The sequence below is a fragment of the Pipistrellus kuhlii genome, unplaced genomic scaffold (genome assembly GCF_014108245.1).
Source record: "Pipistrellus kuhlii isolate mPipKuh1 unplaced genomic scaffold, mPipKuh1.p scaffold_m20_p_7, whole genome shotgun sequence".
NCBI classification, from domain to species: Eukaryota; Metazoa; Chordata; class Mammalia; order Chiroptera; family Vespertilionidae; genus Pipistrellus; species Pipistrellus kuhlii.
Window position 1 is genome coordinate 20066369 of NW_023425573.1, and position 25704 is coordinate 20092072.

The 25704-nt window shown below is 41.2% G+C and overlaps 1 protein-coding gene and 1 long non-coding RNA gene across 2 annotated transcripts; both read left to right on the forward strand.

Moving 5' to 3' along the window:
* Positions 1–1869: 1869 nt before the first annotated feature.
* LOC118709102 lies at positions 1870–6223 on the forward strand. The gene is made up of 2 exons (XR_006740536.1): positions 1870–2257; positions 6115–6223. It is a non-coding gene; the product is annotated as an uncharacterized LOC118709102 (long non-coding RNA).
* A 9019-nt stretch (positions 6224–15242) lies between these two features.
* LOC118709474 (60S ribosomal protein L39-like) lies at positions 15243–15475 on the forward strand. The gene has a single exon (XM_036421587.1). The coding sequence runs from the start codon at positions 15305–15307 to the stop codon at positions 15458–15460; it is 156 nt and encodes a 51-aa protein (XP_036277480.1). The 5' UTR covers positions 15243–15304; the 3' UTR covers positions 15461–15475.
* The last annotated feature ends 10229 nt before the right edge of the window (positions 15476–25704 follow it).

Here is a 25704-nt window from a genome sequence, read left to right on the forward strand (position 1 = left end):
TAAGACATTCAGAGATTAATAAAATAATGATAATAGTTCTATAAACATTTATCAAGAATTAGGCACTCTTCTAAGTTTTTTACATGTCTTATTTCATTTAATTCTAAAAACCATCATGGGGTGGGTACCATCATTATTGCCATTTTACTGATGAATAAAACTGAGGTTCAGAGGGGGTAAGAAGCTCTCTTGAGGCTGGTGAGGGGCAGAGCTAGGAGAAAAACAGGTTTACTTGACTTGATTCTGGGTTCATCAATGAGAGATATCTAGAAACATCAATGATGATAGAGAATCATTGATTGGCTGCCTCCAGCATGCCCCACACTGGGGATTGAGCCTGAAACCCCATACATGTGCCCTGATCGGGAATCTAACCCTTACCTTCTGATTCTTCGGTTGACACTCAACCACCTAGCCATGCTGGCTGGGCTACACTACTCTTTATGAGCTTTTGACATGAACTCTGTACAATAAAGGCATGGGTTCCACAGGCAGACTGGTCAATGTGGATTCCTGCTGGGAACACCTATTTGTGTGTGGAGACTGCTGACCTCAACTGCTGTTGCACATGGGGGTCAGGAAGCATGCATGAGGGTAAAATTATTTATTCCTCTTGCTTTCCTGCATTTACCATATACTATTTAAAGAGTCTATCAAAGAATAACATGACCGATCTCACTGAGCATCATCTAATCACCCTAAGAAATCAAGTTAAAGATTAAATTCGAATACATCAATATTATTAGTCATCACCATCAAGAGTTTTAGCCCTTTAGGTAACATAAAACCCCCCAAAAAGGCACAGATCTCCTAATTAGCAGCCAAAGAAGGGGAAAAAAAGCTCCATAACCCTGTTTTGTCCTAATTGCCAGTTGAGTTGATTTCAGAGGGCATGTTCTATGTATTTTGAAAAATTCATAATGCCACCAGCAATTTCATGATCACCTAGGAAACTTCCAAGCATCTTTAAAAACATGTTACTTTCCTGTAAGTGTTATTTCCACTAATGAGACTGGAGGGCAAGGTGACCTTGTCTTTTTTCCTTCAGAAGGCAGTCTCCATTCTTCTGCCTGCTATTTATGTTGCCACAAGGCCATCTGTGTTTCTCTGAAATGCCTTCTTGAATTTTAAACAATGTATTTTTACTTCTTTTAGAGAAACAGCAATGACTCAGGCTCAAGGTGGTGCAATTCAGTATAACTGGATGCCTGCAAGGTGGACTCACTCTCCAGAGTCTGTCTTCAAATTGGACCTGCTCATGTGTCTCACATCTGCAACATCCAAGGTCAGTGAGGCCCAGGGTGCAGTCCTGTGGGGAGTGGGAAGATACAAGGTGAAAAGACTAACTGTCTGTCTTCAGGGAGTTAACAGTCTAATATGAAGAGGAAAAAAACAAAACCACAATACAGAAAAACATATGAATGATGTCTTAAGAAAGCTTTTCAGCCTGACTGGTGTGGCTCAGTGGATAGAGTGTCAGCCTGTGGACTTAAGGGTTCCAGTTTCGATTCCAGTCAAGGACATGTACCTTGGTTGCAGGCACATCCCTGGTAGGGAGCATTCAGGAGGCAGCTGGTTGATGTTTCTCTCTCATTGATGTTTCTAATTCTCTATCCCTCTCCCTTCCTCTCTGTAAAAAAAATTACCGTATTTTTCGGCATATAAGACTACTTTTGAAACGAAAAAAAGCCTGCTCAGATTGGCCAGAGTCAGAGAGGTGGTCTATTAAAAAAAGAATTGGTGTTGCCTCGGAAGTGGGGCGTAGTCTTATACAGAGAATATAGGCCTAAACCTATGTTTTAACTGTAAAATTAGGGGGTCGTCTTATACACTGGAAAAAGACGGTAATAAAATATATTTAAAAAAAAAGCTTTTCACCAAAAGTACTTTAGAAATCAAGAGGAGGAAACGGTATTTGCACACAAGGTGTGTAGAAATCCTTCATTTTGCAGAGTTGGCTTCAGTACATGTTGATACCATATAACTCTAAACCCTACATGATTCTAATGCTTTCCTGTGAGTGACCTAAGTTGAAAAACTGAAGTCATTTACCAGTATAGCTTATTCTTTATCCAGGTCCCTTCTTCCCTGCATTTGGCTGGGTGTCCCTGAAGGTCACGCTGATGTCTAGGTCAGGGGGGCAGCATGCCTTCTCCTGGGGAACCAGGCCATCTGTGGCCATTTCTTTAGGGCCTGGATTCTGACGATGGCACCTGATGTGACTCCCACTTACTTTGAATGGAGACAGGCTTCTCCAGTAAGTTTTTAAATCACTCATGTAACTTTAAAAAAATTGTTAAAAAAAATTTCAATTACAGTTTATATTCAATATTATTCTGATTAGTTTCAGGTGTACAAAGTGGTTAGGAAATCATATACTTTACAGAGTGGCCCCTAATGTTTCAAGCACCCTTCTGGCCCCATATACAACTATCATGATGTTATTGACTATATTTCCTATGCTGTAATCTTCATCTCCATGACCAATTTGTGCTATTAAATACTTTTACTTTTTCACCCTGCCCCAATCCCCATCCTCTGACAACTGTCACTGTTTTGTGCATCTATGAATCACCCAAATAACTTCTAAATCTCATAGAAAGTTATGACTTTTCTGTGTATGTTATGTCTACAAATGAGGCTGGAGGGTCTTTCTCACCCATCACCCTATTTCCATCCTCCTTTATCTCATCAGTAAGAACTGCTCTCAGCCACCTCTTGTTTCTCCCTATGCTGCTTTCCTCCGATTTCTCGGCATTCTTTGTTTGTTGCCTCACCCTTCCACCCAGCCTTCAGTGCTGGGTCCTCAGGACTTGCTCATAGACTCTCCGCCTCTGTCCCTGAACCCACCCATCTCTCCCAGCAATTTCCATGGATTCATCCTCCATTGCTCTCCCCCTCATTTGTAAAAACTAAGGCATAACTTACTTGCATTCAAGTGCATGCCTCTTAACATGCAGTCTGATGAATTTTACTTATGTGTGTATACATCCATGTAACTGCCACTTAGACCAATGGAAGAACTTTCCAGCCATCAGGAAAGCTCCGGCACGACTTTCTCATCCAAAAGCTCACCTCGATCACCATAGATTACCTTTGTCTAGCTTTAAACTTCATGTGAGTGGAATCATATAGTATGTACTATTTTTATGTTTAATTTCTTTCACTCATCTTTATGACTGAGAGATTTATTCCCATGGTCTGCATTAGTAGCTTGTTCTTTTTCATTGAAGCGCAGAATTCTGTTATAATATTTCAAGTGCATTTAGTGATTCTACTGTTGATGGACATTTAGGCTTGTCTCAGTTTGGGCCTATTCAAATAGAGCTGCCATGAACTTTCTTCCGGTGGACATAAGAATCCTTGTACATGTGCCCAGGGGTGGGTCATGGACCACACACATGTCTAGCTTTTGTAGGCATCATCACAGATTTCCCCAAAGTGATTGTGCAAATATTTACACACTCCAGGAGTGTAATAGTATTCCAGGTACCTCTTATTCTTGCCAACACTAAGTACTGTCACATTTTAATTTTAGCCATTCTGGTGGCTATGTAGTGATGTTTCATTTGCTTTAACCTGAATCTCTCAGCTGACTAATGGTGTTAACACTCATAATATTTGTTGGCCATTTTGATATCCTTTGTGGCATGCCTGTTCACACCTTTTACCTGCTTTTTAATTGAGTTGTTTATTTCTATTTCAGTTGTAGGAATTTTTCTTTAATATTTATTTTGGATATGAGGGTTCTATTGCTTTTTAAGTAAAATCCAGAATCACCAAAATGCTCTTCAAGTATTGCCTATGACTTCAGCCAGGTCTTGCATCATCTTCTCTTCCTTTTGGCTCCCTATCCTCTCTGACCTTTTACTATAGCACTTCCTGCATCGGGATATTTGCATTTGTGGTTCTATCTGGTCCACTGTACTATTGATAAGCATTTAGGTACTTTTCCTAAACAACCAGCCTGTCCTCTTATTGCCCAGACAAGCTATAGTTGTAGCTATAAAAAAAAAAAAAAATCCCAGAAACCACTTCGGCTATTCTCCATTGATGGTAGAGCATGAGTTCTGCAGTAGAGGGCACGAGGGGAATTCCAGAATGTGCAGTTGCACTGAGATAAAAATATAAATAACACCAAATTTGCTGACTATAATGGCTTGGGAATTCAAAGATATTTTGAGGATTTTGAGATGATCTCAGGCAATGATGGACCTTTGGGGGTTAAAATACAGCCAGGACTATTTCCAGACATGGTTCTTTTGAGCCCAATGGTACTTAAAGTTGGGGGAGGTGGTTTCCCTGGAGGGGGACCATGTCCACTGCATTGTTTCCAGAGCCCTGGTATTTGCTGTGATGTGGTTTAACCTTTGGACACCTAGACTGACAAGGCACAATTTGGGCAGAGAAGGGTCCTTGTGGTCCTGGGAAATGTAAGTTCCCATGAGGAACCAAAGATCAGTTTGTACATCAAGCATTAGACTTGTGAATATTGCATCTTACAACTGTATTTACCACTACTTTTCTAATGTGCATAGATGCTCTTTTTTTTATGCTCTTCTAATTAGTAAATAGACATGTATTAAGAGTATCACTGAATCCATTGCTTTCTACCATTTACATAGTTTTTAGAATGAAGCAATAGGAAATGCACAACCACGTTCTTGTGAAAGGGTTTTGGAAAATTTCTGGTGCTAAGGTTGGTTCTTTATTTTATTTTATTTAAAAAATATATTTTATTGATTTTTTACAGAGAGGAAGGGAGAGGGATAGAGAGCTAGAAACATTGATGAAAGAGAACCATCGATCAGCTGCCTCTTGCAACCCCCCCACCCCCACTGGGGATGTGCCTGCAACCAAGGCACATGCCTTTAACCGGAATCGAACCTGGGACCCTTGAGTCTGCAGGCTGACACTCTATCCACTGAGCCAAACCGGTTTCGGCTAAGGTTGGTCCTTTATAATAGCCACCTCAGTTTGGTTAGCATGGAGAATGTTTAGGGCTCAAGATGTGCTTGTGAGATGTTGAACAGATGAGGCGATGGTGCTCCTGGCAGAGTTTGTGACTAGGGAAAGGTCTCTTTTCAACAAGTGAGAAAACCATGGTGGATACCCATCTTATAACCCCAGAAGGTCTTAGTCTTACCTCTAAGGTTCTTCCTTGGTAGTGATTCCTGGGGAAAAACCCAGCCTCATTATGTGTCTAAGTCTCTGTAATTAGGCTCTCTCCCTTGGATTCCACTGAATTCTCCAAAAACACCACTGAGGATTTTAGGCCTAAAATGGAAAACAATACACCATTTTGTGATAGTGCAGAAGGAAGAATTTAGGAGCAAATGCTATGTTTAAGTAGAATAGCATGATTGCTTTTAATAATTGGGTTTGAGGTGGTTGGAAGGTTATTTGTGCATAAGCAGCTTAATTTGTAGCTCCTAGCAGCCTTGTCTCTATCTCAGTCATGCTGTGAAGGCTCTGTAGGCAGCTGGACCCAAACGACCTGCTCCCCAGCCACTGCAATGCTTGTATCCTGCTGGAGGCTGCTCCTCCCCATCTGTGAAGCTAGTCCCAGGAGTTCTCATTCTCACTAGGGAGGTTCTGTTTCAGTTTCCACTGTGCTCAAAGACTTCTGGGACAAACCTCAACCCAGGTCTAGCCCCTTTCTCAAATGCAGTCTTAAGAGTGTTCCGGGTCCCAGCTGGAGTAGTGAGGAAGATGTCCCCTGTTTCCCTTTGTGGTGAAGTAGCCTGAGACCCTGCTACCCCTCTTTAAAAAAATACTAGCTCATTTTAACAGCTTTATTAACATACAGAGATTGCACAGATTTAATGCATGCAATTTGATGAGTTTGGACACATGCATACAAAAGTCTAAAACTTGCTTTATAATATAAATACAAAGACAGAGAATACTGGATAGTGTAAAGGTTGCATGTTAGTCATTCTTAATGTAATATAAAAGTAAAAAGACAAACGAATTAAGAGCACCTATAATTTCACAAATCGGTTAGTGGATAGGCATTATAAAAAGCTGTAAATTTGGCATCTATCACCCTCTCCTTTGTCAGTCAGGTCTGCTAAGCCATTGTTCATAGAGTGGAACACACTCTCCCTGCAGGAAAAGAACCTTCTCTCAGCTTCATCTGCAGAACTGGGCTGCCTTTACCTTTCCTAAGCAGATTACAGATATAAGATACTGAAAAAAAGATTCAGAAATGGGGACCACACAAAACAAAATAAACAACAGAAAACAAGACAAGATAATACAAGACAAATCTGTGATTGTTTCTTGAATGAAATATGTTTTTATTTCTGGTCGATGGCTCAAACATTAATTTAAGAGATTTAAAAAAAAAAGAATATCTTTGTTGTAAGAGTAAAGAGAATTTCCCTGCCCTAGGTGGTTTGGCTCAGTGGATAGAGTGTCAACCTGAGAATTTAAGGGTCCCAGACCTGATCCCCAGCAGGGGACATGCAGGAGGCAGCATTTTTCTCTAATCATTGATGTTTCTCTCTCTCTCCTTCTCCCTTCCTCTCTGAAATCAATAAAGACTTTTTTTTTTAAAGAGAGAATTTCCCATATAAAATAAAATAAAATAAAATAAAATAAAATAAAATAAAAGGCTTAGATAAAAGAAAGCAACATTACCAGCTCGCTTTCTCCCATTGGCCACACCACTGAAATCTTCATGCCTCGGGATCTCAGATGGAACTTCTGAAAACTCATCTCAAGTCCGGCTTCTGCCCTGGGTGTAATCACTTTGATTTTAGCACTAGATCCGGCAGAACTGACGCAGCCCCAGAGCTTTCCACAAACAACTCCCTTTGCAACAGACCAGCTGTGCTTTTCATTCCGTCCCGCTCTTGCTTTTTCCTCTGATTTTTGAAGGTAGACTGGCCTGTTTGGAAACCTGGCATCTGTACTCTGAAATCCAGGAGAGCAAAGGAGCCTTGAGAGTATGACCAGGTGGCCTGCAAGGCTGATTTTGACTAACATGAAGATTTTTACGACTTTGAAGACTTGTGTATCTACTGGGACTCGGATTCTAAAATGTCACAGTCAGTAGACATCTTCTGATCTCCAGCAGCACATATTGTAAGTTCTGGGTCACTCACCTTCCCACGGCGTCCTGAGTTTTCCCAGAACCTTTGTTGCTCTTAGCAAGCCTTAAGGAAAACCACTTCCTCTGGACGTCTGCCCCTGTCTCCTGCTAGTTGCTGTCTTCCCAGCCGCCCTTGTATAGTGCTCTCGCCAGCCGCCACTGTCCCCACTACTTCCTTTCTCCCCACCTGCTCTCTTAATAACTTGACCCTTTGCCTAATCTCTTCAGGGAGAAGAGCAGAGGTGGAGAAACACTCATCTCGGTCATGCATCTTGGGGTGACTCCCAGGAGCTCTGAGTGCTTCATTCAAGGAGGACATCAGTTTTAACTTTCCCTCTTTCAGCAAAATGCTTTACCCAACAGCCCTTCCACAGGGCACTGGCCACCATGTATCACAGCTTGGGAGCTCTTTCTGAATGACCAGAGGAAGGCCCCACCCCATGGAGCGATGACCTTTTTGAAGCAAATGTGTGCCTCTGATTCTCTGCAACCTTGAACTTTCCTTGTTGCCTTCTCTGGCCAGCCTGCAGCTTCAGCATCTGAATATGGACATGTACAAAGGTTCTGCTCATTGCTCTGCAGCCCACCTTTACCCCATATAGGAGCAGTGATAACCGTGCTGAGAAAAAGGGTGAGAGCTCTGGGGTGACTGGCTGAAGGGAATCGTGGATTACTAGCTGAGTGACTTGGAGTATGTTAATTAATTAGTGGCTCTATGTCTCACCTTCCTCCTCTGCAAAATGGGAGTAACAGTAGAAGCTACTTATAGGTCATTGAAAGGGTTATTTGAGATAGTACACATGAAGAGCTGAAACAGTCCATGGCATATAGTAAATGGTAAAAAATTGTTAGCTGGTAGTCAAAATAAAAGTAGAAGGAGATTTAATTTCATTAAAAAAAAATCACTCAAGTTTGCAAACTCCCAGTCCATCTTAGAGAGGCATGCTGTCATCATCGTCCAAATTTCATTCTTGCCCTACCAGGTAAGAACCCAGAGCTCTGTCCTGCCTTCCTCTATCTGTGAAGTAGTCATGTGAGTGCCTTCTCCTTCTCCTTTCCTCCAGGTGCCCGTGGCAGGATAGGCAGTATATGCAACATTAGGACTCCTCAAATCTTCATGTGCACAGGAATCTCCTGCAAGTCTTAGGAAAATACAGATTATGACCACATAGGTCTCGGTTGGTGCCTGAGACTCTGAATTTCTCTCACAAGTAGGTGCTGCTTCTGGTCTGGGGACCACATTTTGAACCTATACGATGATCTGACACGGAGGAGGGAACCCATCCAGAATACGGAAAGGAAGGCCAGGGGTTCAGCTGTTCTGGTTTGGTGTGGTATTTCAGGCTCCCACGCTTTCTTCTCCAGAGACACGGAGATTGACTCTTGCTGGGAGGTCCTGAAATGGCTATTACATACTTCCTGTGGCCAACATCATCTTATTTTGCCTCAGTCTTTTTATTTTATTTTAAAGATTCATATGTATATATGTGGGAGTTACAGTAAACATCTAAAAAGGGACTCAAATATGCATTTTGAAAGCAAAGGCAGTCGCAATAAGTGCAAGTAAAATATATTTCGAAGAATGATTCAGATATGCATTTTTAAAGAAAAAGCCAGTTTCCCCTGTCCCCATTTTTAAGTTTTAGAAATACATGATAAAAAGTTCTTTTGACTCTGGATGAACCCTCGGTCCCTGACCCTGCAGACCATGTGAGGACAAGTGGAAAGACCTTGGCATGTGATGCTTTATTGCAATTTATATTATTACTACAAGAGCCGTAGGCCAGAGGGTATCTGGATTCTTGTTTGAGAACACGAGGGTATGGGCTAACCTTATTTATGTTGTAATGTCAATGATTCCTTGACTTATGAGGGGAACATTCCCTTAGTCAATTTCCGTGAATGCAAATTATGCATGTTACCTAATTTTTCTGTTTTCTGGGAAAAGCTCATGGCTCCCACCAAGCCGATAAGCTCTTTTGGTATGTACATGACTTTCCCCTTCTATGTCTAAAATCTTTGAATTTGAAAGGATCTTAAGAAATGTAACTTCATACACTTTAGAATCCTTGTATCTTTTTATATTCTTAGGACCTTACTGCACATATCCTATCTTTAGGTAAAGATACCTAAGTTATATCCTATTGGATTTTGCATATTTTCTAAGGCTTTGTCTGATTTGAGACCAGAACTCTTTGTATCACTCTATTATTACCCCTCTTTGAGTTAAAAACTGATGTATTTACATTTATAATTTCTGTTCTTTGTTGTATCAATTACATAAACATAGAAAGACACTGGAGTTATTTACTCCTTTCAGAATGTTTTATGTTAATTCTTTCTCACTTTGTGTATAACTAGTATCTTTCTACACACTTTGTTTCTCAGACCTCTTTGAGAATCTGATATGCTACTGACCCTCTCTCTAAAAAAATCTACACATACATGCCATTTTATCCTGATTCTTAATCAGGATAAAAAAAAAGTTTTGCTGTTGTTGTTAATCCTCACCTGAGGATATTTTTCCATTGATTTTTAGGGAGAGTGGAAGGGAGAGGGAAAGACAGAGAGAAACATCAATGTGAAAGGAACACATTGAGGGTAGCCTCCTGCACCAGCCCTGACCAGGGCCTGGTCCAGGGAGGAGCCTGAAACCAAGATAGTGCCCTTGACTGGAATTAAACGAAGGACCCTTTGGCTCATAGGCTGATGCTCTATTCACTGAGCCAAACCATTTAGGCCTGGATCATATTAATTTTTAATCTGTATTTCACTGTTGGTTGTATTGCTATCTTCCAATGATTATAGTTTCTCACTAATCTGTTCATTCTCTCAGCCAGTTTTTCTTTTTTTCAATGTGATATCTAAGGACTATAACAGTTTGAGCACAGTGTCACAGGCACATGCAATACTAAACAACGAAGTCCACTCTAGGATAAGAGAAGGTTGAGAAGAGGCAGCAATGACCTTGGAGCTGAAAACTGAGAGAGAAGTTGTTTCCCAGGCAGACTAGGTGAAGGAAAAAGCTCCTACTTATATAGAACAGCATGTACAAAGACAAGAGATATGGGAAATTTGGTGAAAGTTTGGTGTGAAGGGGCAAGGTAGTAGAAGACTTTGGGGGTGTGGTTAGAGCAGCAAAGAGAAGAGTCAATATCAACAAGAATGCATATAATGAGGCCTCTCATTCTATATTTAAATCCCAGAATCACTAAATCAGTAGATATTTCTGTTCTTTGATTCTTCAGTGCCTGAAGGTGTCCTGGTTGAAGGCAACAATGGCCTCAACCAATAATGGTGACTTTCTCTTTGAAGATACAACCTCAAACCTTTTGTGGAAATCTTAATTCAGGATAGTTTGAAGTTTAATTTCACATTGTACATGTGTGATTATCATCATCATCAACATCAATGACAATCTACCACCACCACAAACACTGATTTTGTGTGAAAGAGCTTAGTTTAGGCTCAGGGTAAGATAATTTTGAATAAAGAGAAGCAAAGAAAACACACAATTCTTTTTTTTTTTTAATATATATTTTATTGATTTTTTACAGAGAGGAAGGGAGAGAGATAGAGAGCTAGAAATGTCGATGAGAGAGAAACATTGACCAGCTGCCTCTTGCACCCCCCCACCGGGGATGTGCCCGCAACCAAGGTACATGCCCTTGACCGGAATCGAACCTGGGACCTTTCAGTCCACAGACTGATGCTCTACCACTGAGCCAAACCGGCTTGGGCAAAAACACACAATTCTTGCCTTAGGATGCAGATAGTCTCTGGTCTGATTCCACATTACAATATATGGAAAAAAATGTTGCCTTAAGAACTGAATGACAACATGAAGACTTCTCCAAACTGATGGTACCACTTACTCCAGACCCTCATCATCTCTGACTTGGACTTCTCAGTACCTCCTGACTAGCTTTCCTGCCTCTGCTCTAGCCCTGGCTGAGTTATCCCCAGCACCATGCCAAAGCGGTCTTTTGAATATGCAAATTTGATCATGAAGATTTGTAGCTTAAAGCACTTAAATTTCTCTAACTTCCATGAGACAATGTCCAAACCTCTAACCACAGAACATAAGCCCCTCCTCTCCCTGGCTTCTACCTACTTGTGGGATTTCATCCCTAATGTTGCTGTTGAATACAATCTCCTCAATATGAAAGTTATTTTCATCTTCTCATGTTTTAAGATGATTTCTCTTGATCTTGATAGCTTTCTTTCTTTATTTACTTTTTTTTTGACTGCCTAGAGAATTAGTATTCATTCCTTAAGAGTCAGCTCAAATGTTGCCCCTTCCAAAAAGCTTTCCTCAATATCTCAAGGGACAATTAAAATGTTTATTTCACGGAATTCCCACAATGCATTGCTCCTCTCTGTATAAAAACCTTAAGGCACATACACAAATTATTCTAATACTGAGAGTCCTAGAGTAGCAGGATTTGTACTCTATTCACCTTCATATCTTCCTCACAGAACTGGGTACAGAGTTGGTGTTTAAAAGCTATGCACAGAGTGAAAACACATGTTATTTAAGAAAATCTCTAAGGATAAACACTAAAAGTTTATTTTTGTGATGAGAAAGTTATACTTTTTTTTCCCCCCTCCTGAGAATTCTTTTCCCATCTACTTTGGTGAGAATGGGATGGAGACTAAGAACAGAGCTATGTAGGATACAGAGAGGGAGGAAATTAGAAGATATTAACATGTGGAAAGGGAATTAGAGACAAGGGGGAAGTAAAAACAAGGCAGTAGCTCTTTATATTAGTATATCAAGTTCAGGGCCAGAGAGAACAACCCCCGTGGATTTTCAGAAAGTGTGCTGGGGTTCCTAGTCTGAACATGTGGCAGAGCAGTGTCTGTCTATCCCTGCTTCTGAGAGGAGAGAAGAGAACATGTGAGGTCTCCCTGGAGAAAGTTCAGAAGGAACTCGGGCTTCCACACTCCAGCTGTCTCTCTGCTCTGTTTGTTTTCCTTTCTATATTCTCTTCCAGCACTAAGAAACCTTCCCTTTCAGCCTATTTAGCTGCAGTTCACTGGAAAACATAACCTTTGCAACCCCAAAGGGCCTTATGGGGCCCATTCAGGCTTCCTTTATTTCCAATCCAAGAGCTAGATATCAAATCGTCTTCCACTGACAGCTCATTTTGCTTAACTCAGTGTCCAATGCCTTGGCTGTGCTCAGTAGCTATATGAAAATATATTGGCCTCTCTAATGAAATGACTGGATAGGCATCCATGTGGGTGGCACTATTGGCTGGCCTAAACTGGGGAAGCAGGTTTAGATGAATAATATTTAGTGCTGTGCCTTTTTCCCTGTAGGTGTGAATACAGCCAGGAAAAGGTACTCTAAGAACATTTTTCTAGTAGTTTAAAGAAGAGACTCCGCGATAGAGACAAGAGCACCTGGAACCTGGCTGCGCATATCATTGGCAGCGATCTTTCCAGGAAGTTGTGTTACCATGTTTAGCTCTGAAAGCAGAAGCTACCTCACTCACAGCAGATTCTGCTGGGAAGGGGTCAAAGACGTAGAGTGGTTCTTTTTTTCTATTCTGGAATATCCAGACCAATTGCCCTCCATTCAGGGCCATAGCTCTGAAGGGCCGGAGGAGAGGAAAGAGACTAATCCCTCTCCTGAAACTGGCATGTAGACAACTGGTTAATGAGAATGTGCAGAGTAGATGTGATCAGTAGAACAAGAGCATTAACAATAGGAAGTACAGCTAGTGGGAAGAAGTGTTTCTGAACATAGGAACCAGGGAGGGATAAGACTAGATTGTCCTGTTCAAAAGAAACACACACACACACACACACACACACTGTTGTGAAATATACTAGAAGATTGAGGGTTAGTGCATCTATGTTTCTGAACATAGGTACCAGAGAGGTGACAAGGAAACCTCTAACCACAGAGCATAAGCCCCTCCTCGCCCTGGGTGAGGACAACGGTAAGATACCTGTAGTTGCGTTTCAGGGACTAACAGGCAGCAATTCTATTTCAACAACCAGCTGACAGTTGCCTGCTTCTCTATCCACTCCCCCAGAGTGCAGATCTTGGTGCAATCGTCCCTGTTTGCCCTTTCCTGGGCTCCTACCCGCAAAGGGAAGATAAGAATGGAATATTAAAATACTCAAATGTATGATTTATCTAAGGGATTGCTAGACTCAAAATCTCCAATTAGTTAGACATTTTGACCAGACTGTATTCTACTTGCATGACCTAACTTGCTACCCATAGACAAAGATTGCATTTTCCTGAGGGTGTTAGTACTCCACAAACCAACCGGAATTCAGTGGAAACACTGACACACACACACACACACACACACACACACACACACACGTGTGCATGTGCATCCTCTACACATGCATATATCCACTTTATTATGATTACAGTTGGTTCTGGTGAAAAAAGTAGTTAATATTCATTCATTCACATGATCTTTTTTGAGCACATAGTGAGATAATTTTTCTATGAGGAGCTGGAATGTAGCAGGGAATAAATCAGAGGGTCTTTACCCTCATGAGGTTCAAAACTAATATAACCAATATATATACCTTGACACTGGCTCATGTCTGCCAGGTGATCGGAGAAGCCAATGGTGTTTCAGGGCCTTCCCTTTCCATGGTTATATTTAGAAAAAGCCGACACCCACTCTAGCTGTGAGAGCCATTCTGTTTACTCCCAGAGCTGCTGCTGTTCTAGAAAGCATCCGTGATGTTTTCCCTTTGGTGTTTCATGCTTCTGTCCAATGTCCCTGCATGTGGCGGAGGACCACCTGGTCAGAGGTGGCCTGCTCTGCTTCAGGGTGGAATCCTGGCTTTGCCCTGTCCCTTGTTTACAAAGCTCCGTCTGTTCAGTCTCAGATGAGAGGAGAGTGCCGGGTAGCTCTGCTGGCTGCTCTTAGCTCACTCTGCAGAGAGTTCTGGTAATTTTCCTCTGTGACAAAAGGGGCTGGTTGCCAGCCTCAGCCTGCCAGCCCTCTGCTGTCCCCGCCAGTGTCAGCTGATGAAATAAGGGCTTTTGATTTCCCCTTCTCTGACATGGAACCACCAGGGAAATGAGGCTAAAAACTTTCAGGCTATCCCAGGCAGCTCAGAAAGGTCACAGAAACAGGGCGATTAGACTCACTAAATCCCAGAACCCGAATTGTGACGGTATACTAGTGCTTATGACGGTGTTATGTCCATGCAGATGTGCAAGTATGGTTGTTTATGTGCAACCGCCCCCTCCCCCTTCCAACCAGCATTTGTATCAGATGAGAAAGAATAATACTCCCTTTGTATTATCTTTATTTTTCTGGATGCAAAGCAAAAACAGAATTCAGCTCTTGGCCAGAAAGAGTTTCTCCCCTATATATTTCTAGGGCAGGGTTTTGTGGGGAATCTGGGTATCTCATCTTTTTTATTTTTTATTTTTTGGTAGGTTCCTATATTTCAATTATCATGGGGATACTTCCTCTTAGAAAAATGCAGTGGGTTTAGGATCACAGGTGGGTTGATGCACTAACCCTCAATCTTCTAGTATATTTCACAACAGTGTGTGTGTGTGTGTGTGTGTGTGTGTGTGTGTGTGTGTTTCTTTTGAACAGGACAATCTAGTCTTAATTAGGGAGAGCATTATTTCTCTCATTATTAAGACTAATTCTTCCTCTCTTTGGTAAATATTGTAATAAAGTTAACATTATTTCTCTATGGAGAAATTTGATTCTTGTGTTTATTTACCTTAAAGGACCCCCCAGGTTCTGAGAATGGCTCTGGGTGAGCCTCTATAACCAGTGGGGCCAACCTCAAATAGGTTTATTTCTGATTCTCAATTTTCTCCTTTGATGGAAGGACACAGAGGGCAGGGGCTCAGTAAACATTGCCAAGAATCTTTAAATTGTGAACACATATACATGTATAAACAATTCAAAAATATTTGTCAATTTGTTCCATTGATTCAAGTTAGTAAAATATACACTGTAATAATAAAATATACACTTAGACTGATTCCCACCATGACTATGGTGGCTGGAACGAAACCAGCCATTTCAGGGTAGTGGCCACAGTCAGCACTGTATAGCCTAAAGTCATTCAATTGGTCAACCATAGCGGCATAGTATTTCTAAACTGTTCAAACAACAAAATAAGATTGCTTTTAAGAGTTTTTAAGGGCTCTTTCTATGCCACCGTGGTGCACGTGTTTGCTTCTCCTTCACCATGTCTTCCCACAAGACTTTCAGGATCAAGAGGTTCCTGGCCAAGAAACAAAAGCAGAATCGGCCCATTCCCCAACGGATTCGGATGAAAACTGGTAATAAAATCAGGTACAACCCGAAGAGGAGACATTGGAGAAGAACCAAGCTGGGCCTATGAGAACTCACACATGAGAGATGACTCACATATTTGTGCTGCATCCAGGTTGCCTACCCCTTTAAATGATTAAAAAGATGCTACAGTCTGGACAGTTTGGGCATTTTAATTGGAAAATTAATAGACTTGTGATTTTGCTCTGTTGATTTCCCCCCTCTGCAATAGTAGGTTGGTTCAGCAATAAATGCGTGAGACCTTAAAAAAAAAAAGAGTTTTCAAGAAGATCATTTTACCATAGTCTGTTGGATCTAGGAGAGACAACCATGTCGCCTGAAGGAATATTGATAGTGTTCCTCTCTAATAATCAGCTAAGGTTCCATGTGGGGTCATTTAGCTAAGCGATATGCAGTCATTCTGTGTTCTGCGACACTAATTTCAGGCGCTACACTTGTCATACATTACGGGTAACCATGGCAACAGACCCGGTGCAGACAAGCTCTGTGCCTACCATTATCAGAAATGCCACAGTCTTGTCAACAATAATTAATTAAGATCCCCCTACCTCCCAGATTTGTAAGGCAATTGGCATTAGCATTTCCAGGTTGCAAATAAAGACATTTTGGATGTGGGAAAAAAAAGCAGACTTGGTTTTAAAATTATGGCATTCGTGCTGAGAGACAGCTCAGGGAGGCAAATGCAAACGAGAAAGCATCAGCCTGGTCCTCCTTTCTCTTTTCAAAAGAAGGGAGCTTGTTAATGCATCTGTGTGTGAAATCTGAGCTTATGGCTTTAGACACAGCCATGGGTGAAACCACTATTTTTTTTTCTTGCAATATTTAGAGAGAAAACATCCCAGAGAAAATTTTCAATAGTGATACAATATTTTGGACAGCCCTCAAGATGGTTTTTTCTTAGCTTTTCTAATGAGTTGTTTGCAGTTTTATTTCTCCAGGGTTTGTGGTAAGAAGTGTTTTGACTTTCAAACTACTTAATGGTATTTTGACGTGTCATAAATCCTTACACAAGGGAATAGGGCTTCAAAAGAGCTCTGTTTTCTGGTATATTTATACCATAACTAGAGGCCAGGTGCATAAAATTTGTGCATGGGGGCAGGGATGAGGTTGTCCCTCAGCCCAGCCTGCACCCCCTCCAACCTGGGACCCCTCGAGGGATGTCCCCACCTCAGGCCTAAATGGGCAGTCAGACATCCCTCTCACAATCCAGGACTGCTGGTTCCCAACTGCTCACCTGCCTACCTTACTGATTGCCCCTAACTGCTTCTGCCTGCCAGCCTGATCACCCCCTAACCACTCCCATGCCAGCCTGATTGATGTCTAACTGCTCCCCTGCCAGCCCGTTTGCCTCCATCTTCCCTCCTCTGCCGGCTTGGTCACCCCTAACTCCTCTCCCCTGCAGGATTGATCACCTTCAACTGCCCTCCCTTGCAGTCCTGGTGCCTCTCAACTGCCCTCCTCTACTTGCCTGATCACCCACAGCTACCCTCCCTTGCAGGCCTGGTCCTTCCCAACTGCCCTCCCTTGCTGCCCATCTTGTGGTGGCCATTTTATGTCCACATAGGGGCAGGATCTTTGATCACATGAGGGCAACCATCTTGTGTCTTGGAGTGATGGTCAATTTGCATATTACTCTTTTATTAGATAGGATAGAGGCCTGGTGCACAGGTGGGGGCTGGCTGGTTTGCCCTGAAGGGTGTCCCAGATCAGAGTGGGGGTTCCCTTGGGGTGTGGGGTGGCCTGAGCAAGGGGCCTGTGGTGGTTTGCAGGCCAGCCACACTCTCTGGTGACCCAAGCGGAGGCCCTGGCATCTGGAATTTATTTACCTTCTACAACTGAAACTTTGTAGCCTTGAGTGGAGGCTTAGGCCAACAAGGGCAGGTAGAAAGGTTGGCTTCTTCTGTTGCTGGGGAAACGCCTCCCTCCTGCTCTCTGTGGCTATAGCCATCTTGGTTGGGTTTATTTGCATACTCATTCTGATTGGCTTGTGGGCATGGCTTGTGGGTGTGGCTTGTGTAGTGGAGTAATGGTTAATTTGCATATTACTCTTTTATTAGGTAAGATAGGGTAAGGAGAAAGTTTATCTTGGTGCCTGATGTTAAAAGCTGAGAGGTCCTCAGAAAGAAATTTCAGCAGATTCCTGATTACTAAGCATTTATTAAGTACCCATATGTGCCTCAAACAGCGGTAGGTAATTTCACATTTATTTCCTTAGCTAAAAATTTTATATCTTTATTGAGGTAAAAAAAACTCTTACCCTGCTGAAAGTGGTTTGGCTCAGTGGATACAGCATTGGCCTGTGGACTGAGGGGTCCCAGGTTCAATTCCGGTCAAGGGCATGTATCTTGGTTGTGGGCACATCCCCAATGGGGTGTGCAGGAGGCAGCTGATCAATGTTTCTAATTCTCTATTCTTCTCCCTTCCTCTCTGTAAAAAAATCAATAATATATATATATATATATATATATATATATATATATATATATATATATATACTTACCCTTAGAATTACTTGAAAAAAATATATATATTGTACTTCATTAACAAGGGATAATGAAGAAAATGACTTCACCTCATGAATCTGAATAGAGTTGGATGCAGAGAAAAAAAACAAAAAACATAGAACCAGTCCAGTAAATGTTTGGATGATCTGATCTTGTTAACTCTGGGACTACTACATCTAAGACTTTATTTTCTTCTATTAATGTGATGGGCTATTTATTCCACCATGTCTTTAAAGATGGGAAGTAGACACTTAAATACTAATCAAGTAATTTATTGATTCAATGCAAGTATAATAAGTTCTGCAGAGAGAGTATGAGGTGTTCTGAGAGCAGGTAAGAGGACAGTAACATAGCCAAGGGCATGGTCAGGCCTACTCGACCACCATGGAGAGGAAATGCAAGATTATTGGGAGAAGAATGGAAATCTTACAGAGTTCTTGGCACCTAGTGAAGGTTCAAAAAGTTTTGTGAATGCATAATTATGTGAATGACTGCTGGTATTGTATGTATTCTGAAGAGAAAAAGGTCAGCAGGGATTGGAGTACCCAGAGGAGACTTCTTAGAGAAAATGGGCTGAAGGTAGACCATGAGGGTGGGTGGGTCTTAAATGAGTGGGTGGAATAGTGGCTAGCATGGGACCTCTGGAGGACATCTGATGCTCCTGCCTGCCCAGCATCCTTTCTTTCCTTTGGAGGATCAACTATACTTCCTCTGTTGCTTTCAGGCTGGGAGGAACTGCCAATCAAGGACTTTCCTGAACTGCTGTCTTTCCTGAACAAGAAATAGGTGGGTAATCTAAGCTACATTAGTAAGAAGCTCGCTTCCTAGCATATGGATATCACAGGGAATAATCAGAGAGTCATGGTTCAACCGATGAATCCTGATGGCAGTGCCCTGAACAGACTGTTCTTTGGTTCCTCTTACCTAGATCTCCAGAGCATCCCTAAATATTTGCTTTTCTGAAAATTTGACCACTCTCTACTGCTTTACTTTCATTTCTGTGAGTTATTCCATAGCCCTTTTCTATGTCCATGTCCATATCCATGTCTGTGTCATATCTCTATCTCTATCATCTCTATCTCTGTCTCTATCTCTATCATCTCTATCTCTATCTCTATCTCTATCTCTATCATCTATATCTATAGATATTACTTAATGTAACCAGTGTCAATTTCTATGGCTTGCAACCAACAAATCCTGGTTTAAGCAGCTTCCAGCTTCCCAGTCCCATCAGATTTTTTTTCAGATGTCTTGATTGGTAAGTAGCTGATCACAGAATAATTTTGAATGTTTATTTTAGAGAACAGAATTCCCTACACTTTCCTTACAAGCAGACCACTACTTTAGTCATAGACTGAGATGTCTGGAAATTGAATGTTCTTTTTTATGACTCAGTTTTACGTTTTGCTGCCCATGACCCTGTAAGGGTTCCACTCAGAATGCTGCTGAGAATAAATATGTGAAGATAAAACCAATCATCCTGTAGAATTTTGAGAACAAAGACACAGTCTGATAAAAAAATATTCTTAATTCTATAATTTAACTTATTGCTGTGATGTTGCCCTCCCCATCCTTTCTTAGCCCTCACTAATTTCTCCACTAGCTTCATTTATTGCTACTTACTTGGAACACTCCAGTGTGTGCTTCTGATGAGTGCTAATTGAACTTCACTCTTCATTTTTTCTCATGAATCATGGGGAGAATAGGATTTTTTTCCCCCCAAGGGAAAATAAAAACACAGCAGAGGACCGAAGTAGCTATTAAATAAACAACAGAGAAATCATAGAACAGATTTCTGTGGCCTTTGTTCAAAAGGGAGAAGTGCAATTGGAGTACAGGGCTGGGCATGTGGACTTGTCTTTTTCAACAATAGCACGGTATGAGAAAGAAGGAGGGCCTGTCCCTGAAGTGTTCCATGTGAAATGGCTGAGCCAGTAGCTATTATCATAGACCTAGTGGACTCAGGATGAAAGACAATAAAGCCCTAAAGAAAGTAAAAATGGTACAAATTCAAGAGAATCTGTCTGAAAAGGAATATGATCCTCAACAATCTGATTCTCTCTGATTGATTGATAATAAGAATAAGTGCTTTTTAGCAGGGAGAAAATAAGCATAGACTTGGGGAGTGAAATCTGCCCTCTGACTTTAAGGCAAGCAATGTATCCTTTGGTGCTTTGAGAATTATCTACCTAGACTCCCTGCTGTCTGCTCTTACCATCATGGATCTTATTTGAGTACTCATTATTTCTGGCATAATTTTCTATGGTCTCACTTCTTCTGCTTTCTCCCATTCTCAATCTTTCCTCCCTCCTTCCAGAATAAATAAGACATGTCAATCACCTGTTTGGATACCTTTGATGACACTCCTTAGTCAACAGGACCAAAGTCCATATTTCTGTGTTCAAATATAACAAACAAGATTTGACCCATGTGGGTCTCCACATGCCTTCCCAGGAAACATGTATATTCCTTGACCCAGTGGGTACGGGGTCACAGGAAACCCTGTGGAATCTCTGAGAGCAATGGTTGCACACCATTGGCAAACAGCCTGTTCTTTAATCCTACACTGTTACAACCTCCCCAGTATGAGAGAGATAGAGTCTGCAGTGAAGACTCTTGGGATTTCAGGATGAAATTAATCAACACAAAGTACTGTAACATGCATCTAATGTACTATAAACAAAATCTCTTCTTCCAGAATAGAATTCTTAAGAATTATTTAATGACTTAAAACATAAATAATGGTTGCATCTAAAATAATTATCCAAAACACATAGTTTTGCATGCCTTAGCTAAAATAAGATCTCATTTCTAACTGCTAGAAGATAACATTCAGATGACACTCTTGTCATTTCTGTCATCAAATTCACCATTTCACTTTGACTTTCCTAGTGATTTTATGTTTTAATCTGTTTATCCAGTCACTGATTCATTTTGAGTCAAACTACAAATGTATCACTTGCACTATGATTCACATGGGCCTTGGAAATGATGAAAATCATTCTAGATAATATTTTGGAGAGTGTCTGTTATTTTTCAACATATAGATATGACTGGAAACAATTTTACTTGTGCTGTAAAAGAATCAAAAGCTATAGTCAAAAAAAAGTAAAGTAAAAAGAGGCAATGACATTAGAACTTTGGCTTCTTTCTGTCTTCTCTCCCGAAGAAGAAACTAGACACTGAGAGCTGCAACAGACAAGGTCTTGGTGGACAATATCGAGTCATGTGAGATAGTCTTGCCTCCAGGTGTGCACATCTCAAGACCTAACAGAGCAAACTCTTTCATGTGCTGAGGAAGGGAATAACCAAATATGGAATAATAGTGTCAATTTTCAGGCCATTTTGAATCTAATAATAAAGCAATAATGCAAATAATATTTAAAAAATTAAAAGTTCAGGTTCAGCCGAAACCAGTTTGGCTCAATGGATAGAGCGTCAGCTTGGGGACTGAAGGGTCCCTGGTTCGATTCCGGTCAGGGGCATGTACCTTGGTTGCGGGCATGTCCCCAGTGTGGGGTGTGCAAGAGGCAGCTGATCAATGACTCTCTCTCATCGATGTTACCCTCTCTCTCTCTCTCTCTCCCTTCCTCTCTGTACAAAATCAATAAAGAAAATATATATATATACGTAAAAAGTTCAGGTTCAGCCCAATTATTTAAGCATGTACTTGTCTTTTTTAATTTAAGTATAGTTGGTGTACAATCTTATCTTGATTATATTAGTTTCAGCTGTACAACATAGTGATCTGACATTTCCATATCTTACAGTGTGATCATGAATCCAGCAATCATCCATCAGCATATAAACTTATCACAATGTTATTGACCACATTCCCCTTCCTCTTTTCACTCATCCTTCCCCCCTACCTTCTGGTAACCACACTTTGGGTCTCCGTTTCTATGATTCTGTTTTGTTTATTTACTTATTTTGTTTTCAGATTCCAGTTATAAGTGAAACCATATGGTATTTGTCTGTCTCTGCCTGACTTATTTTATTTGGCATAACACCCTCTAGATCCATCTATGTTGTCACAAATGACAATATTTCATTTTTAATTGCTGTATAATATTCAATTGCATATATGTACCACATCTTTTTTATCCATTCATCTTTCAATGGACACATAGGTTGCTTCCATATCTTGGCTACTGTAAATATTGCTGCAATGAACATAAGGGTGCATATATCTTTTTGAATTAGTGTTCTTATTTTCTTTGGGTAAATACCCAGATTTAGAATTGAGGTGTGTTTGCTTTAGTATGTCTTTTTTTTCTCTAGACTCAGACATTAATAATATGAATGAAATTTGGGACTTGTCTAAATATAAATCAACATCTAAAGGTGAAAGTGCACTTGAAGGGGCTGTCCCACATGGCCCCCTAACCTCCCAGCCAGGACAGCTCTCATGGTTTGCTGGAGAAATGCTGCAGGTTCCATAGTGTGTCCCTGCCTTGTTTTTGCCCTTTCCCCACACATCCCATCTATGTGGTGTTGAGCTGGGATGGAGATCAGACTCTGGTGTCAGACAGACCTGGGCTGTTTATTTGGCTTCCTTATCTGAACATGCTGGAATTCTGGACACAATAATATTATTTGTTTCAAATATGTCTGCAAATTCTATGACATTTCGCCATCAAAAGGTGGGTCTAATTCCTCTTGAATGTGGATTAGCTTGGTGACTGCCTTGTAACTGATAGAATGCACTGGAAGTATTATCACACAACTTCCAAAAACCTTTTCTTTATATTGTTCTTTTCAGTATACATATACCAACTTAAATCAATGGTACACATTCAAACTTTAAACATTTTAACGGAATTTGATGGATGGTAAATTTAGTTGTTTTTTTCCCCCCAAGAGCCTAACAAGTAGAAAAATTCTACGCCCTCCATTGCAGGCTATCAACGTTGGGATATTTATTAGACCAACTAACAGAATGGTTGGCGTGGCTAATTTGGAACAGCATAAAACTAAAACAACTTTTATTTGGATTCTCTTTGACTTGGCTAACTTCCAGTACATAATATCCCTCCATGGTGAAGGTCAAGTATGGAAAACAGTAATAGTTTGCCCCCAATTTTAGAAAAGCTAATAACAAAATTAAAATGTACTAAGCAAATGAAATAGGGGATAGTCATTTTCTTGGACAAGAGAAATATTTAGATTATGATTTAACCTTGGGTTCCTTTAAATCAGACATTCTCAGTGGAACCAAGTCTATCCTCTAGGGAGCATTCTGAGTGTGACAATAATTGAAGTAGTGTTACTGGCATTTAGAAGGGAACTGGTGGTGCCTGGCTGTCTCAGAGCCTGCACAAATGACTGGTCTCTTGGCCTTCACAATTATCAAATGCCCAATGGGACATTCGTTCAGATGTAGACCTGTTTATAATGAGCTGAGTCTAGAATCTCAAATGAATATAATGCTATATGTCAATTATATATCAATAAAATATACTTATGACAAGAAAATGGCATTGAGTTTGCTCAGGTTAAGATGCGAGCATCATTAGAGTTAAATGTGAAGCACATTTTAAATTTTGTGTTGCTTGGACTCCACTCTGAGAGATTCTACTTTGGGTGGAGTGTGGCCTGGGAGTTGCTAAGCTCCCCAGGTGATTCTGATGTATAAGCAGGATTGAAAACCACTGTGGGGGCTTTAAAGTTAACTGCCATGCATCCAAAACAAAAACCACCCTCACATGCCATGACATTTTGAATTTAATTTAAAAAATAAATTTGCAATAAATATTGTAAAAATAAATATATTACAATTTGGATGTTCTTGAATATTTTCAGTTGAAAATTTTCACAAAAAATAAATTTTAAAAAATATCTGTAGACGCTTATGGCACACCAAGGTTTAAAACCCATTTGTAAATTCTTCGGCACTCCTTCCATCAAGACATGGATCAAATTACTTTTCTATGTGGACAGATTCATGACTGACTTCTAACCAGATTCATGAATGTACTGGAAGTATCTCCACACAACTTCCAAGGCTGGCTCATTAAAGGTGATACAGCGTCTACCTGGCTCTTGGTTTCTCTCTGTTCTCCCTGCCTCTCTCGCCCTCTCCCCATGTCCTTAGGGCCCTGAGCAGCCATGTGAGAAGAACTACACTGAGGCCACCACACAGGAAGGATCATGTGTAGATACCACCCAGGGAGTAGAGAGGGATGACTGAGGAGCACCAGCTGTTCACCCCCCTGCTCTTTGGTTCTTCCCAGATCCAGTACCAGTTGTGTGAGTAGACAAGCCTTTAAGATGATCCCTGATTGCCACCGTGGAGAGACCTTGAGCAGAGGAGGACTGCCTGATGGAACCCAGTCAACTCTGGAACCCTGAGTGGTAATAGGTGATAGTTATTGCATTAGGCCACGGTTTGGGGTTGTTAGTTGTGTAGCAATAGAAAAATGCAACAGGCTTTGTTGGAATTGCTAAGCACTTTCTTTGATGGAATTAGACTTGTTCCGTGCCTTCATCTTGTTCTCTAGCTCTTATTAGGGTGAGAGGCATCTGCCTTCACTCTGGCAAGACTACCTGAGTCTGCTAGATGGATGTCTTCCCTTGGAGTTATGTTTATCAGGCCTCATTTATTTATAATGTGAATTGGAGGAGACCCAGTTGCCAGTCCAATACAGAAGAATTCTGACCAACTCTAGTGTGAAGGGATACACCGGAGGATAACATCGGTTAAAAGGACACAGGAGTAGAGAAGCCTGTATTTGCTTTGCTGCCTGATTAGTTTGTATTGTACACTCTGCATTTCCAAGAGCTCTTTAAACATTTTCCTTCTCCCACACATTTCTGGCCCATTTGGATAAATGCCAAATAGTCCAATTCTAGGCACATCAGCGCTGAAATTTCAAGTCTCCTCCAGTGATTTTGCTGCAGGCTGCCCAGGTCTGACACAGCGAAGGGTAGTGGGCAGGTCATCACTGTCCTCAATATAGTAAAGTGATACAGAAGGACAGTCCTGGCTCACAAGTAGACCCTGAGCACCTGACTGAATCCTGCAAGGTGCCCAAGGTCATAAATACAGAACGTGGCCTGCTCTTGAACAGTCACCCAGAAGGCAGAAGGAACCAATACTCTAGTGATGGAGGATGCATCGTGTCTTTTAGGAGAGCACTTTCCCTTGTCAACTTCCATGTATTTCCTTTCCAAAAAATAGTTCTGTGCAATTATCTCTTCCTCACCCAGAGTTCAGTTACAACCAAGCTGAGTAGGAGGTTGGGTGGTCACAGGAGTTATGGTTTTCTAAAAAATGATGAATGAACACATCTAGAGAGGAAACACTGGCAGCAGCAACCCATTGTCTGGCAAGAGCATGGGGTTAAGAGTCTGGAGAGTTTCTAGTCCTGGCCCAGCCACGAACTTGCTCAGGGGATATAGGCAGGCCACTGTGCCTCAGTTTCTTTCTTGGTAATAAAAAGGATTGACTAGATGGATAGTTTTCAGAGTATGATCAAGGTTTGGCAAAGGAGCCCTATGGGGCGTCATAGAGAAAGGGGGGCAGTGGTAAAGGGGCTCTGGTGCCACCAGCTCTGCCTTCATTGCAGCAGCTCAGAATTTGCCTACTTGCTTTATCTGGGTTCTTTTTAGAAATGTGGGCTCCGGTGCTAAGCAATTGCTTGAAATGCCCAGGGCTTTGCTTTAAGGCAGGCTGAAGTTTCAAGTCTCTAAGGCTAGTCTTGCCAGTGTCTGTGGAACCATTGGAACAGAGTTTTGGTGATTCCCCTGAATTTAAATGCAAATAAAAACATCATACACATTTAATTCA

Coding starts and splice junctions, on each gene's coding strand:
- LOC118709474 (XM_036421587.1), top strand. CDS start 15,305: ATGTCTTCCCACAAGACTTTCAGGATCAAGAGGTTCCTGGCCAAGAAA.